Source organism: Rhinopithecus bieti, unplaced genomic scaffold (assembly GCF_001698545.2).
Source record: "Rhinopithecus bieti isolate Rb0 unplaced genomic scaffold, ASM169854v2 scaffold_13348, whole genome shotgun sequence".
NCBI lineage: Eukaryota > Metazoa > Chordata > Mammalia > Primates > Cercopithecidae > Rhinopithecus > Rhinopithecus bieti.
Window position 1 is genome coordinate 7797738 of NW_016808764.1, and position 17090 is coordinate 7814827.

At 44.8% G+C, this 17090-nt stretch overlaps 1 protein-coding gene across 1 annotated transcript in view; it reads left to right on the top strand.

Moving 5' to 3' along the window:
• The window catches only part of LCMT1 (leucine carboxyl methyltransferase 1), a 72563-nt gene that overhangs the window by 48315 nt on the left and 7158 nt on the right, over window positions 1-17090 (top strand). The window contains exons 6-9 of the mRNA XM_017887189.1: window positions 5715-5817; window positions 9228-9348; window positions 14729-14830; window positions 16363-16454. Of these exons, the coding sequence (XP_017742678.1) occupies window positions 5715-5817; window positions 9228-9348; window positions 14729-14830; window positions 16363-16454 (418 nt within the window). The remainder of the gene's footprint in view (window positions 1-5714; window positions 5818-9227; window positions 9349-14728; window positions 14831-16362; window positions 16455-17090) is intronic.

Consider the following 17090-nt stretch of genomic DNA (forward strand, 5'->3'; position numbering starts at 1 on the left):
CCTCCCTCCCTCCCTCCCTTCCTTCCTTCCTTCCTTCCTTCCTTCCTTCCTTCCTTCCCTTTTTTTCTCTGTCTCCTTCCTTCCCTCCTTCGTGCCTGCCTGCCTGCCTTCCTTACTGCCTTCCTTCCTGCCTTTCTTCCTTCCTTTTTGAGACAAGGTCTCACTGTTTTTGCTCAGGCTGGAGGACAGTGGTGCGATCGGTCACAGCTTACTGCAGCCTTGAACTCCTGGGCTCAAGTGATCCTCCTGCCTCAGTCTCCCGAGTAGCTGGGATTACAGCTATGTGCTGCCACACCCAGCTGATTTTTATTTTTATTTTTTGGCGAGGGGCTTGCTGTGTTGCTTAGGTTGGTCTCGAACTCCTGGGGTCAAATGATCCTCCCACCTCGATCTCTCAATGTTGGGATTACAGGCGTGAGCACTGCACCTGCTCCTGATTTTCCCTTTGACCACAGTAACTATGATCTAGCCACACAGATACCTTGCTGTTGACTGTGCCAAGCATGTTCTTTCCCTCAGTCCTTTTCATTTCCTCTCTCTTTGCTTGATGGGCTCCTTCTCATCGGCTCAACTGCCATTTCCTCAGAGGGGCTCTCCCTGACTACTAGGTTAAAGACAGACCCCCTCCCTGCTGCCTAATTTCACACTCTTCTCTTTCAGTTTCCTTGTGGTACTAACTGCTCTGTGATATCATCTTGATGACTCATTTATTTAATGATTCACTTTCTCCCTCTTCTACTATGTAAGCTTCCTGAGAACAGGGACTGCTTCTGTCTTGTTCACCACTGTAACCCCTGCACCAAGAGCAGTATCTAGCGCACAGACAGTGTTGAATGAATACTCACGTGACTGCTTGAATGGATCAATGTGTTTGTTTTTTTGTAATTCACTTCTACTCTGGTGAAATTAGGTAGGCAGAAAGAGAAAAGAACAGCAAGTGGAAAGCATTTCAGAGTGCGAACAGGATTTCAGCTGGGCCCTGAGAAGGCCCTAGGTAGGGAACAGATGATCTCAGCCGGGACACACTGAAGGAAGAGCTGGAAAGGCCAGTGTGGCTGGGGCTCGGGTGGCAGGAGGTATGTGCTTCAAGATTGAGAAAAGATCATAAAGCTGGTTGAGAATTTTGACTCCATTCTAAAGGGAGTCGGAAGCCTGTTACACATGCCCCACAACACCCTGAACTTCTCTGTAGCTGCTTGCCCTTGTTCTCTCTCTTTCCCACTGGATTATAAGCCCATGAGGGCAGGGACCATGTCTTCTTGTTCATCAGTTATTCCCAGGACTTGGCTCAATGCGTCATAAGTATCAGATGGGTAGTCAGACAAACTAACCCTCTGTACAGTCCGGAAATCCGCCTCAGGCTATCTCCATTTTACCTCTTCTTTTTTTCTTTTTTTTTTTTTTCCAACTAAAGGCTCCTGGGAAAATCTGTGAACCTAAAAGATCACTTTGCAATGCTTAACAACAGTGATAGTCTGTCATAGAAGATACTATGAATGGGATTGATGGGATTCACTACAGATCCAACACATCTCTTTTGAAATGCACCTGGCGGTGGTGGAAGAGATTATTAGTCATATGATACACCAGCACTTGTGTGTGTATGTGTTTAACTACTGTGTTACATTGTGTAAGTCTTCAGTTTTCTCATGCCTTTTCACCTCATGACCTAATCCCCTCTTAAAAGTGATTAAGACTGGCTTGGTGGCTCACACCTATAATCCCATCACTCTGGGAGGCAGCGGCAGGAGGATCCCTGGAACCCAAGAGTTCAAGACCAGCCTGGGCAACATAGGGAACATAGGGAGACCCCCTTCTTCCCCTCCTCCCTCCCCCCACCCCCCACATCTGTACAAATAAAAAAAATTAGCCAGGCATGGTGGTGCATGCCTGTGGTCCCAGCTACACAGGAAGCTGAGGCAGCCTGGCGGGGGCGGGGGGCGGGGGGTGTTGAGGCTGTAATGAGCCATGATCATGCCACCGCACTGCAACCTGGGTGACACAGTGCAGCCCTGTCTCAAAAAAAAAAAAAAAAAAAGAGCTGATTAGGACGATAAAGTATATGAGCTTAACGAGGCAGATAATTAAAGCCTGTATCCATTAGCTTCTGCACTGTAACAAACTGCTGCATAGCTTGTGGCTTAAAACAACAGCCATCTATTTAGCTTACAATTCTTTGGGTTGGGTTCATTCAGGTGAAACTTCTCAGCTGGGCTCATTCCAGCACCTGCCTGGATTTAATCACTTGTGGTTGTCTTCACAGAAGACCTCTGCTGTGTAGCAAGCATTGGGCTAGGCCAGGGGGTCCCCACCTTTCTTGCTTCCCAGTAATTTGTCTCAGTAATGTTTTCATAGTATCCCTGAGCCAAAAAACACACTCAGCAATTCTTTTTAATTAGCTGGGTTTAAACAGCCGAAGTATTTATGTCCTAACAACTTATTAGTCATTTGAAAAAAAAGTACACATACAGTGAAAGAAAAATACCATTTTTACTTCATTCGTAAGCACCCAGAATTGCTTACTAGGATGTGTGCCCCATGGGGCACTTTACAGCTTCACCTTGGAATCAGATTAGACAGCACCCCTGTTCCACATTCACATTGGCACAATACTTACTTTTTTTTTTGAGACGGAGTCTTGCTCTGACATGTCACCCAGGCTGGAGTGCAGTGGTACACACTCAGCTCACTGCAACCTCCGCCTCCTGGGTTCAGGCAATTCTCGTGCCTCAGCCTCTCAAGTAGCTGGGATCACAGGTGTGCGCCACCATGCCTGACTAGTTTTGTATTTTTAGTAGAGGTGGGGTTTTATCGTGTTGGCCAGGCTGGTCTCGAACTGGTCTTGAGCAATTTGCCTGTCTCGGCCTTCCAAAGTGCTGGGATTACAGGCAGGCATGAGCCACCGTGTGCCAGCCTGGTACTTGCTTTTTAACCATAGCAACATCCGAACACTTAGCTTTGCAAGGATACAGAGCAATCTGATGTTGAAACTGTGATGGCCTTGAGCTAGTCGCTTACTTATGCCTGACGGATGTTGAGTAGTATCTCTGTGTTCCCCTGAAAAATTTAAAATATTCCTCTCTGCCCTGGTGAATTTCCCGTTCCACCCATGGTACCACAGTATCATCACTTTACCATTTCCTTGATTCCTAACCACAGGCTTCTAAGACTGGCATTGTTCACGTTTTATGATTAAAAGAAAGGTAGTCTTGAGTGATTATGTGACTTTCCCAGAATCACATGAAATTTTTTTTAGAGACAGGGCTTCATTCTGTTGCCCAGGTTGGAGTACAGTGATGCAATCACAGCTCATTGCAGCCTCGACCTCCCAGGCTCAATCAGTTCTCCCGCTTCAGCCTCCCAAGTAGCTGGGACTACAGGCATGCATCACCACACCTGGCTAATTTTTGTATTTTTTGTAGAGGTAGGGTATCGCCGTGTTGCCCAGGCTGGTCTTGAACTCCTGGACTCAAGCAGTCTTCCCGCCTCAGCCTCCCAAAGTGCTGTAATTACAGGTGTGAGCCATGGTGCCCAGCTTGCTCACATGAAATTTGACATTAGGGCTGTTTGAGACCAAAGCCCATGTAACTGCAAATTCACTCAAAAGCGAGTTTTTATTTTGGATACGATGTTCTGGATAAAAGCCACAGCATGTTAAGTTTCTCTATCAGAGAATAATTGGGACTATTTAGGGATTTTTAACAATTGGATATCAACGAATGGCCTTTGGGTTTTTGTGTGTAACTTTAATGCGGGGTTTCACAACCTCGGCACTCTTGACACTTGGGTTGGGTAATTCTGTAGTGTAGGACCGTTCTGTACATTGTAGGATGTTTACCAGCGTCCCTGGCCTCTGCCCACTGGATGCCAATAGCACCCTGTGGTTGTGACAACCAAAAGGTGTCTCCAGACATTGCCACATGTTCCCTAGTGGCAAAGTTGCCGTGTTGGAGAACCACTGCTTTAATGTAATAATGACCAAGCCTGAGTAGTTAGGATTTTCACAACCGTCTTTTCATTCTGGCTGTGTATAAATTGGTTCTTAAGTTTTTAAACCATATTATGGTCTTACATTTTCAGGGCTTCTCTTCCCTCTTAAGCCTCTTAGAAATCAATCCTCTAAAGTAGTATTGATCACAGAAAGAACTGCTAGTAGCAATACAGAGGTTTTAAATCAGTGTTAATTGACTTTCTCAGAGTTGAGTAAGTATGGTCTGTCTTTTTTGGTGGTTGTTTTTTGAGACAGTCTTGCTCTGTCACCCAGGCTACAGTGAAGTGGTGCGATCTAGGCTCACTGCAACCTCCACCTCCCAGGTTCAAGCGATTCTCCTGCCTCAGCCTCATGAGTAGCTGGGATAACAGGTGCCTACCACCATACCCAGCTAATTTGTGTATTTTTAGCAGGGATGGGGTTTCACCATGTTGGCCAGGATGGTCTTGATCTCCTGACCTCGTGATCTCCCCGCCTCGGCCTCCCAAAGTGTTGAGATTACAGGCATGAGCCACCGCGTCCAGCCACTAGAAATGTCAGTTTCCGCTAGTGGAAGATGTAGTGAATCAGAAACTTGGGGTAGAGCCTATCAATCTGTGGTTTAGCAAGCCACCCAGGTGATTCTGATGACAGCTGAATCCTGAGGATCACTATAGATACCATTTCATCCCACCTCTGCTGGAGTCTTTCAAAGCAAATGCTGTCATTTTATTTGTAAATACATTAGTACATAAATTGTCTTTTTTAAAACATAACACAAATAGGCATAAGATTTAGAAAGCAGCCTGCTAATGGGTCCCCATATTTAATAGGCTTACCGTTTGATTTTTTTTTTTTTTTTTTTTTTTTGAAATGGAGTCTCTCTGTTGCCCAGGCTGGAGTGCAGTGGTGCAATCTCGGCTCACTGCAAGCTCCACCTCCCAGGTTCGTGCCATTCTCCTGCCTCAGCCTCCAGAGTAGCTGGGACTACAGGCGCCTGCCACCATACCCGGCTAATTTTTTTTTTCTTTTTTTTTTTGTATTTTTAGTAGAGGCAGGGTTTCACTGTGTTAGCCAGGATGGTCTCAATCTCCTGACCTCGTGATCTGCCCGACTTGGCCTCCCAAAGTGCTGGGATTACAGGCTTGAGCCACCATGCCTGGCTACCCTCTGATCTCTTAATTCCACTCATACTGTCTACTTTAAAGAAATAACTGGACAGATGCTTCATGACGTATATACAAGGATGCTTGCAATACCTAGATGGGGAAAACTTAGGAATACCATGTCTCATAGTGAGGGATTGGCTAAATAAGTTATATTTTATCCAGTCAGTGGAATGCTATGAAATCATTATACAGAAGGATGTCCCTGATGCTGTTGCTATGTAGGAAAAGCAGTTTTCAAACCACATCTCGGATGGTCCCATTTTCTTTTCTCTATTCAGGGTGTGTGTGTGTGTGCGTGTGTGCGCCCACTATGTGCATGAGAGGGAGAATGTGTTTTTGTTGTGTACAATAACTTAAGCACATAGGACAAAAGGCTGAAATGTTACACACCAAAACACGAAGAGTTATCTTTGGAAGATACGATTTTGGTTAATTTTTACCCTCCTCTAATTTTTTTTTAACATGTAATTTTAACAATGATGCATGTATTTTTTTAGTAGGGAAAAACCATAAGGCTACTATAACTTTGGAAAAGACATATTCATTAAAATTATAGCCTCTGATTGCATTTGCAGATGGACACATACTGGATTCAAAGAGATATGCCGTTATTGGAGCCGATCTCCGAGACCTGTCTGAACTGGAAGAGAAACTAAAGAAATGTAACATGAATACACAGTGAGATTTTTTTTTAAAACCTCTTTTGCATTTGTGATTTTATGCTAATTATGAGATAAGGCCAGTCGGAAGTGTAGCATGATACTCATGTTCTTATTTTTTATTCTGTAAGTTTTATTTCATTGCTACCTAGTTTTCTGAAAAAAAATTCTTTTTTTTTTTTTTTTTTTTTTGAGATGTAGTTTTGCTCTTGTTGCCCAGGCTGGAATGCAGTGGCACAATCTCAGCTCACCGCAACCTCCACCTCCCAGGTTCAAGTGATTCTCCTGCCTCAGCCTCCGTAGTAGCTGGGATTACAGGCATGCGCCACCACACCTGGTTAAGTTTGTATTTTTAGTAGAGATGGGGTTTTTCCATGTAGTCAGTCTGGTCTCAAACTCCCGACGTCAGGTGATCCGCCTGCCTTGGCCTCCCAAAGTGTTGAGATTACAGTTGTAAGCCATCACGCCTGGCCTAGTTTTCTGAAATTTTTAAAGCAATACTGTTCTTCAAGTCTGTTTCTACGTCAGAATCACCTGTGTTACTTTGTAAAAATACTAAAATACTGGTGCCTTATTTCATATAAAAGTTTGAGAGAAGATAATTGTATGGATAGAAACATGTTTGTAACATATAAAGAAAAGATTGGCGTCCAGAATATATAAAGAACAACTACTACTCAAAGCCTCATAGAAAAATGGGCAAAGGATAGATTACCAGGCAGTTCAAAGAAGAAACTGAATATCATATGAAACAGGTATTGGGCATCAGTGATAATCAGATGAAATTCTATTTTACTCTCACCAAGTTGGCAAAAATGTAACAGCTGACAGTATCAAGTGTTGGCAAGGATGTGGGGGATAGGGAATGATACACCACTGCTGGAAGTGAACTTGGTGCAACCATAGTGAGGAGCAATCTGAAAGTATTGAGTAACGTTTTAAGTATGTGTACCATAGGATATAGCAGTTCCACTTTCGTGGGTGTCCCTTTGAGAAGATCTTGCATATATGCATAAGGAGAATGTTCCTGGTAGTTCATGAGTCTAGGAACTGAGTCCAGCTGCACAGGTTTGAATCCTGACAGGAACATGCACTAGATCATGACCTTGGATAACTTCACTTCTCTGCATCTGTTTCCTCTTCTGAAAAATGTGAATTATAGGCTGGGCGTGGTGTCTCATGCCTGTAATCCCAGCACTTTGGGAGGCCGAGGTGGGCAGATCACCTGAGGTCAGGAGTTCGAGACCAGCCTGGCCAGCATATTGAAGCCCCATCTCTACTAAAAATACAAAAAATTAGCTGGGCGTGTTGTTGGGCGCCTGGACCCCAGCTACTCAGGAGGCTGAGGCAGGAGAATCATTTGAACCCAGGAGGTGGAGATTGCAGTGAGCCAAGATCATGACATCGCACTGCAGCCTAGACAACAGAGCAAGACTCCATCTCAAAAAAAAAAAAAAAAAAGTGAAAATGTGAGTACTAATAGAATCCACCTGTAAGTGTTAGCGGTTGAGAATGTTGATAACTGTCAAAGAAGTCTCTGAGGAATGCTCTTCATTTCTGTAGTTTTAATTGTTGCTGATGATTTTGATGGTTCCTCAAAGAGAAGATAAAAATAATTCCTAATCCCAATACTTAGAGATAACCACCTTAATAAATTTTATCCCAAAATTTGTAAATATATGTTTTTCTTTAAAATGTGATTATGCTATGTGTATAATTTTGGAACTTTTTGTTTGTTTGGAGACAGGGTCTTACTCTGTCACCCAGGCTGGAGTGCAGTGACGTGATCTGTGCTTATTGCAGCGTGAATCTCCCAGGCTCAAGTGATCCTCCCACCTCAGCTTCCTGAGTAGCTGGGACCACAGGCATGCACCACCACACCCAGTTAATTTTTATAGAGACAAGGTTTCACCATATTGCCCAGGCTTGCTTTGAACTCCTGAGCCCAAACAATCTGCCTGCCTTGGCCTCCCAAAGTGTTGGAATTACAGGCATGTGCCATTGCACCCAGCCAGTTTTGGAACTTCTGAAAGAATCGGCTGGGTGCGGTGGCTCATGCCTGTAATCCCAGCACTTTGGGAGGCTGAGACAGGCAGATCACGAGGTCGAGAGATTGAGACCATCCTGGCCAACATGGAGAAACGTCGTCTCTACTAAAAATACAAAAATTAGCTGGGTGTAGTGGTGTGTGCCTGTAGTCCCAGCTACTTTGGAGGCTGAGGCAGGGGAATTGCTTGAACTCAGGAGACAGAAGTTACAGTGAGCTGAGATTGCGCCATTGCACTCCAGCCTGGTGACAGAATGAGACTCCGTCTCAAAAAAAAAAAAAAAAAAAAAAAATAAAAAATATGTGTGTATATGTACACATACAATCATTTGTTTGTTTATTCGCTCATTTAGCAAATAATCAAGATTCTGTGAGGTACCGGTACCCACTATAGAGCCATGAACAAAACAGCTTACACATTGTTGTGTGTAAAGAGACATTAAACAGCTAATGACATTTGACTGTTTAGTTACTCCTGGGATATCTGCTTTGAAGAAGTGCAGGGAAGCATCTGATAGGCCACTTGAATCTGGGGACCATGGATAGCTTTTGTATCAATAAACACAGTCCCTGAAACATCATACTTACGAGCTGCATAGTAGTCCATTGGGTAGGGCATACCATGTTCTTTTCAGCCAGTTTCTTGTTGGGCTTAGCTGGATGTTCTGCAGTTTGGGCTGGGCTTAGCTGGATGTTCTTCTGCAGTTTGGGTTGGCCTTACTTAGCTGGAGGTTCTTCTGCAGTTTGGACAGGGCTTAGCCGGATGGTTCTGATTGGGGTTGGGTTTAGCTGATATCCTGGAGTTCAATCATGTGGATAGTGGGCAGGCCAGCTAGGGTCTGGCTGGCTGTCAGTTGGGAGGCCTCCTTCTATTCCACAGATCTTCTCCTCCTATAGCAGGCTAGCTTGGGTTCCTTCAGGTTTCCAAGTGCAGCAAGAGAGCAAGCACCAATGTGCAAGTGACTTTAAAACTTCTGCTTGCATCATGTTTGCTACTGTCCTGTTGACCAAAGCAAAAGTTTCATGACCAGCCTAGATTCCAGGGGTAGAAGAATAAACACCTCTCAAATGGGAAAAGCTGTAGTGTTATGTTGGCATGGTGTGAGTACACAGCAAGGGAGAACTTGTAGCCGTTTTTACAGTCCAGCACACACACTTAACATGTTTTCATTGCCACACAAATCATTGCTCACTGCTCACCTGTTGACAGTAGAAAGCTCGGATTGTGATGGTATTCCCCATGTATTTCTGCCCTGACTGGGGCTGTGCTCGCTCAGGCCTGATTTCCCTGGGGCATGGACTGCCCCACCAGCACTGCAGTACGATTAGAGGGTCCTGACTTGATGATAACAAATTTATGTGCCTTTTTTTCTTCTCTTAAGATTGCCAACACTCCTGATAGCTGAATGTGTACTGGTTTACATGACTCCAGAGCAGTCCGCAAGCCTCCTGAAGTGGGCAGCCAACAGTTTTGAGGCAGCCATGTTCATAAACTACGAACAGGTAAAAGGAAGCACAGGTGAATTGGATTCTGTACAGGACCCCTGTGGTGGCTTCCCTCTCCCAGCACCCTTCGGATAACTTCCCTCATCCTTTTCCTTCCTCCTCCAGCCTCTCACGTATCTCCTTTATTCATCAACCAGCAATCTTAGTACTCCTGACCTCTTGACCTCCTGCAGACTTTTAGCTAGAGTTATTGGAACTTCTGTCTTAGCCTTTACAAAAGTCTTTCAAGTTCTTATTTTTATCATTACATGTACCGTGGAGTCATAGAACATGAGGAAGGGGATTTTGGCTACCAGCATTTTGGGGTAGCAACTCAGATACTGTCAGGGACAGGCAGGTGGTACCAGTGGAGGAAGTCAGCCAGGTGTAGTAGTATAGGGTTTGGGGACTGTGGTGAACTGGAGCACCAACGTCCCACCTCATGGGAGTGGCCACTGTCCATTTACAGCCAGTTGTTATCATGTAGGCATGTGAGCCTAGAGCTGCCAGAACTCCTGATTTTTGAAAGAAGTTGGAAATGTGGGATTTTAATGTAAAATATTCTAGTTTCTAAGATTACTGTGTATGATTTACCAGCTGCCTGTTTACTTCTTCTGATTTATTGCAGAAAAAGTTCTGTTTTAGAGCTTTGGAATAGCCCAGCTTGGGTTGAATCCTGGCCCTGGCTTGTGCTCTCAGCTATGTGACCTTAGGCAGCACAGCTGCCTAAGGTCCATGCTCCAGAGGTGGGCATTCCTGCTGTGTGACCTGGGCAAGTTACATAACCCCTCTGTGCCTATTTCTTTTTTTTCTTTTCTTTTCCTTTCCCTTTCCCTTTCCTTTCCTTTTCTTTCTTTTCTTTGCCAGAGTTTCACTCTTATTGCCCAGGCTGGAGTGCAGTGGCGCGATCTCGGCTCTCTGCAACCTCCGCCTCCCAGGTTCAAGCCATTCTCCTGCCTCAGCCTTCCAAGTAGCTGGGATTACAGGTGTGCACCATCACATCCGGCTAATTTTGTGTTTTTAGTAGAGATGGGGTTTCACCATGTTGGCCAGGCTGGTCTCAAACTCATAACCTCAGGTGATCTGCCTGCCTCAGCCACCCAAAGTGCTGGGATTACAGGCATGAGCCACCATGCCCGGCTGTCCCTCTGTGCCTGTTTCTTCATCTGAAAATAATAGTCCCTACTTCATAGCATTGTTGTGAGATGTAAATGAGTTAATGTATCCAAAAGTACTGACAGTGTTGCCCAGCTGTAAGTAAGCATCAGCTATTTTTTGCTGTCTCTGAGCCCCAGTTTTTTGTTTTTAAAGAAATAATACCCACTCTTGGCTGGGCACGGTGGCTCATGCCTGTGATCCCAGCACTTTGGGGAGGCCGATGTGGGCAGATCACCTGAGGTCAGGAGTTCGAGACCAGCTTGGCCAACATGGTGAAACCCTGTCTCTACTAAAAATACAAAATTAGCCAGGCATGGTGGCAGATGCCTGTAATCCCAGCTACTTGGGAGGCTGAGGCAGGAGAATCGCTTGAACCGGGGAGGCAGAGGTTGCAGTTAGCTGAGACTGTACCATTGTACTCCAGCCTGGGTGACAGAGTGAGACTCTATCTCAAAAAAAAAAAAAAAAAAAAAAAAAAAAAAAAAAAAAGAATAATACCTGCTCTCCAGATTATTAAGGGGATTCCTGAGATGCTGGTCAGTGGCTTATCGCATGATAAGCACTGATACATGCTCACTATTTTTATTGTGTATTGCTTTTTATTTATTTGTTTGTTTGAGGTAGGGTCTCACTGTATCACCCAGGCTGGAGTGCAGTGGTGGGGATCATGGCTCACTGCAGCCTCGACCTGGGGCTCAGATGATCCTGCCAGGTCATCCTCCCAAGTAGCTGGAATCACAGGTGCACACACCATGCCCAGCTAATTTTTAAATTCTTTTTGTAGAGACGGTTTTGCCATGTTGCCCGAGTTGGTCAGTTTTATTTTTTAAATCTCCTTTTCTTTTTTATTTTATCACACATAAGATCAATAAGGGGACTTACCCAGTGTCATGTAATTATGGACAGATCTAGGGCTAGCCCTTGATCTCTCAGCCTCCTTCCCAGGTCCCTTCCTGCCCAGGTTCCTGTGTAGATGGTTCTTGATTGGTTAATTTTGCATCCTTCCCTCTCTTTAATTGGGAGCGCTCCTCAGACTCTGTCTTCCATCCTGATGGATGGATGTAATGGAAGGTGGCCTCACTGGTCTTTTCTTTTCATGTGAACAAATCCTGGGGACCTATCTTTGCTTTCAGGATAACCACATCTGGGGAAACAAATTCCACTGTCCATACTCCACATGTTTCAGATTTGTGCCGCTACGTTTACTTTCCTTAGTTTGTGTATTCTTTTGTTGAACAGGTGTTTATTCAACATCATATGAGAGATGATGGATTCAGTGAATTCTGACCAGAGATCTTGTCACTTTGGAGCAAGCCTGGGAATGTGCCAGTTTTCAAAATGTTGTCCATAGCTGTCCCTCAGCCGGTTCTGCTCCCACCCACCACCCTCACCTGGTGCATAATGAACATTTAAGTTAATTCAGTAATTTCCTAACAAACACAAAATGATCAGCACCCTCACAACCATGTATTAATTGCTCACATGCCTTACATTGTTTGCTTTTCCTTTTTTTTTTTTTTTTTTTAGAAATAGGGTCTTGTTCTGTCGCCCAGGCTGGAGTGCAGTGGTGCCATCATAGTTCACTGCAGCCTTGAGCTCCCAGGCTCAAGTGATCCCCCAACCTTGGTCTCCCCATTAGTTAGGACTGTAGGTGCACACCACCATTCTCGGTTAATTTTTTCTTTTTTTTTTTGGGAGAGACGGAGTCTTGCTGTGTTGTCCAGGCTGGTTTCAAACTTCTGGCTTCAAGCAGTTCTCCTACCCCAGTTTCCCGAAGCCCTGGGACTACAGGCATCAGCCACCATGCTTAGCTTGTTTTCTAATTAGTAGTTTAAGATGACAAAACTACATGGATGATAATAATTTCAATAATAATTCTAAAGCAGTGGTAGCAAATTCTTAGATTTTGCTTACTATATAGCAGGGACTATTCTATGAGTTTTACATAGATTAACTTACTTATTTATTTTTTGAGATGGAATCTCACCCTGTCACCCAGGCTGGAGGGCAGTGGCACTATCTTGGCTCATTGCAGCCTCCACCTCCCAGGTTCAAGTGATTGTCCTGCCTCAGCCTCCTGAGTAACTGGGATTACAGGTGTGTGCCACCATTCCCAGCTAATTTTGTATTTTTCGTAGAGACGGGGTTTCACCATGTTGGCCAGGCTGCTTTTGAACTCCTGACCTCAAGTGATCTGCCCACCTCGGCCTCCCGAAGTGCTGGGATTACAGGTGTGAGCCACTGCACCTAGCCTTTTAATTTATGTAATTATCACAACTGGCCACAAGTAGATACTAGTACTATTCTAATTTTATAGGTAAGGGGAGACTAAGGCACAGAGTTATGTAGTTTACACACAGCCTCAAAGCTCTTAAATGTCAAGCGAAGATTCAAACCCAGGCAATAAAACAACAGAGTATGTGCTGACAAACACTTTCTATCTGGAATGAAGAAGTGCCATGTGATCATTAGTGCCACATTCCTTTCTCTCCACCAAAATAGTGTTGGTTCTTGTCTGGCAGTGCTGTCGTGTGTACTCCAAAAATCATTTCTCATATTGTTAAGTGGATTTTCCCCTGCTGAGATGGAGTTTCGCTCTTGTTGCCCAGCCTGGAATGCAGTGGTGTGATCTTGGCTCACTGCAACCTCCGACTCGCGGGTTCAAGCGATTCTCCTGCCTCAGCCTCCCTAGTAGCTGGGATTACAGTTGCCTGCCACCACACCCAGCTAATTTTTGCATTTTCAGTAGAGACGGGTTTCACCATGTTGGTCAGGCTGGTCTCGAACTCCTGACCTCAAGTGATCCACCTGCTTCAGCCTCCCAAAGTAATGGGATTACAGGCATGAGCCACCACACCCATCCTTTTTTTTTTTTTTGAGACAAGAGTCTCTCTGTCGTCCAGGCTGGAGTGCAGTTGCACAATCTCGGCTCACTGCAACCTCCGCCTCCTGGGTACAAGTGATTCTCCTGTCTCAACCTCCTGAGTAGCTGGGATTACAGGCACGTGCCACTGCATCCAGCTGATTTTTGTATTTTTAGTAGGGATGGTGTTTCACCATGTTGGCCAGGCTGGTGTTGAACTCCTGACCTCAAGTGATCTGCCCGCCTCAGCCTCCCAAAGTGCTGAGATTACAGGCGTGGCCACCATGCCTGGCTGAAAGTGGTGAATTTTTGAAAAAGCAATAGTGTATATACTACAATGGTATACACTAATATTGTTTCCTGGCGTTTTTCGCATATAATTTTGGGTTTTTTAGATCAGTTTTTGTAATTAGAAAAGTAATACCACATGCAGGGTAGAAAAGTTAAAAATACAACAGGGTAGACAAGGAAAAGTAAATCTCTCTCCTGCCCCAGACCTTGGTCCTCTAATCTGGAAAGCAAGGCTGCCACATTCCAGAATTTTTCTATGTACATAGAGATTCTTTTTTTCCTTGAAGACAGATGGGCGTATACTATCCATACTCCTCTGTACTTCACTTTTCAAGAGTTTACCCTAGAGGTCATTTCATTTCTGTATCTGTCTTCCTTCTCTTGTTTTCATGGCTATATATGATTTCATTATACAGACATGCCAGGAGTTATTTCCAGATTCTTCCTATTTTACCTAATGCTGTGATAATTCTTGCATCTTAGCATACACTTGTGAGTGTATCTGTAGGGTAAATTGCTTTCGGTGGAATTGGTGCATCACAGGTTGAGCATTTATTTTTTATTTTTTTAATTTTTTTGAGACGGAGTCTCGCTCTGTCGCCCAGGCTGGAGTGCAGTGGCACAATCTCGGCTCACTGCAAGCTCCGCCTCCCGGGTTCACGCCATTCTCCTGCCTCAGCCTCCCCAGTAGCTGGGATTACAGGCGCCCGCCACCATGCCCAGCTATTTTTTTGTATTTTTAGTAGAAACGGGGTTTCACTGTGTTAGCCAGGATGGTCTCGATCTCCTGACCTCGTGATCCGCCCTCCTTGCCTCCCAAAGTGCTGGGATTACAGGCGTGAACCACTTCGCTTGGCCAGGTTGAGCATTTAAAATGGGTGTATCCTGCCCAGTTGCCCTTCCAGGGCTACCCAAGTTTATGCTCCCGCCAGCACTGTGCTGGTGCCTGCCCCTCAGTCCTTTTCCTACTCTGGGTGTGCATCATCAAGCGTCAGCCTCTGTTGCTTAAAAATAGGATGATGATGTTTTATTTTGCATATTTAACAAACTCTTAGAGTAATATCTTACCTTCTCTTTCCCTCCTAGGTGAACATGGGTGATCGGTTTGGGCAGATCATGATTGAAAACCTGCGGAGACGCCAGTGTGACCTGGCGGGAGTGGAGACCTGCAAGTCATTAGAGTCACAGGTCAGAGAGCAGGAACTGGGACATCCATTTGGACCCTTAGTTAACCAAGATATATAAAGGTCTTTCTTTGCAGATATGATCGTGGAGAAGCCCTGTTCAGTGCCTGCCACCATAGGCTGCTGAGCCTCCATGTGGGCTGCTAGTTCATGATACTGGGAAGACCAAGTCCTGCTTTGCCATCTTGGTGTAGAAAATACACATTTACATTTCCTACACCCTATTATTTTGACTTTGTATTATGCAAATTTTCAAACAAACATAAAGGTAGAGGGAATGGTAAAATAAAAACACATGTCCCATCACCTAACTTCAGTATTACTTGTTTTATCAGTATTATTTCCTATATTCTCCCACAATTTTTTTGTTGATGTTGGAATATTTTCAGGCAAATCCCAGACAGCACATGATTTCACCCCTAAATACGCATGTGAATCACCTACCAATAAGGACTTGCTTCTCCCAGGATGATGATGATACCATTTCACAGATCATACCTCACAAGCTGACAACTCCGTCATAGCATTTAATGCCCAGTTCATGTTCAATTTCCCCAGTTGTTTAAAAAAACCTTTTTTTATAGTTGATGTGTTTGAATCAGGATTTAAACATTGTCCACACTTTGTAGATGATTGATACGTCCCTTAAACCTCTTTGACTCTATCGTAATGCCCCCTTCCTTTAAAAAAGTCATTTATTTTTTCTCAAAACAACTCCCACCCCTGCCCCCATATAAATAGGTTCATTTTTTTGGGTGGGTGCGGTGGCTCACGCCTGTAATCCCAGCACTTTGGGATACTGAGGCAGGCAGATCACCTGAGTTCAGGAGTTTGAGACCAGCCTGGTCAATATGGTGAAACCCCATCTCTACTAAAAATACAAAAATTAGCCGGGTGTGGTGGCGCATGCCTGTAATCCCAGCTACTCAGGAGGCTGAGGCAGGAGATTTGCTTGAACCTGGGAGATGGAGGTTGCAGTGAGCCGAAATCAAGCTACTGCACTCCAGCCTGGGCAACAGAGTGAGCCTCTGTCTCAAAATAAATAAGTAAATTAATAAATAAATAGGTTCATTTTTACATGTCTTTTGTCACATAACCATTAGAATGCTTTAAAAAACTGTCGCTCATAGAAAAGTTCTTCCTTTATTTCTCTTTGGAAGTACTTTAGTGAATTTCCCCCCATTATAACAATGCTTGTTCAATATGGAAAGTCGGAAAGTAAAAAGAAGATATTAGGGTCTAGAATGTGCTTTTGAGAAAGGAGTCAGCTCAGAGGAGGTCTGGTGTGCTTAAGAGCGTCTCAGTGCCAGGCGCACTGGCTCACACCTCTGATCCCAGCACCTTGGGCAGCTGAAGGGGGAGGAATCGCTTGAGCCTAGTAGGTCACGGCTGCAGTGAGCTATGATCACACCGCTGCACTTCAGCCTGGGCAACAGAGTGAGACCTTGTCTCTTTAAAACAAAATAGTGTCTCAGATTTGTAAGCCGGTGCCTGGTAGTTCTCTAGTTCTCCATTTCTCTTCGTTGCACATTTTAGAAAGAACGGCTCCTGTCGAATGGGTGGGAAACAGCATCGGCCGTCGACATGATGGAGTTGTACAACAGGTTACCTCGAGCTGAAGTGAGCAGGTATGGGGTTGGTGAGCGTCAGCTTGATGGGCATTCATTGTGAACTGAAGGCATGATTGCCTCTATTCTTTAATGCAGAAAAACAGAACAATATGTGGAGATTTCATTTAAAAAAAAAAAAAAACACAAGGCCAGGCACAGTGACTCACACTTGTAATCCCAGCACTTTGGGAGGCATAGGTGTGCCGATCACTTGAGGTCAGGAGTTCGAGACCAGCCTGGCCAACGTAGTGAAACCCGGTCTCATACTAAACCCGGTCAACATAGTGAAACCCGGTCTCTACTAAAAATACAAAAATTAGCCCAGGCGGGGTGGCACACATTTGTAATTCCAGCTACTCAGGAGGCTGAGGCAGGAGGATCGCTTGAACCCCGGGGCGGGGGCGGAGGTTGCAGTGAGCCGAGATCGCGCCACTTCACTCCAGCCTGGGTGAAAGAGCAAAACTCTGTCTCCAAAAAATAAAATAAATACAAATGCAAAAGTTAGCCGGGCGTGGTGGCACAGGCCTGGAATCCCAGCTACTAAGGAGGCCGAGGCAGGAGAGTTACTTGAATCCAGGAGGCGGAGGTTGCAGTGACCTGAGGTTGCGCCACAGTATCCAGCCTGGGTGACAGAGCAAGACTGCTTCTCAAAAA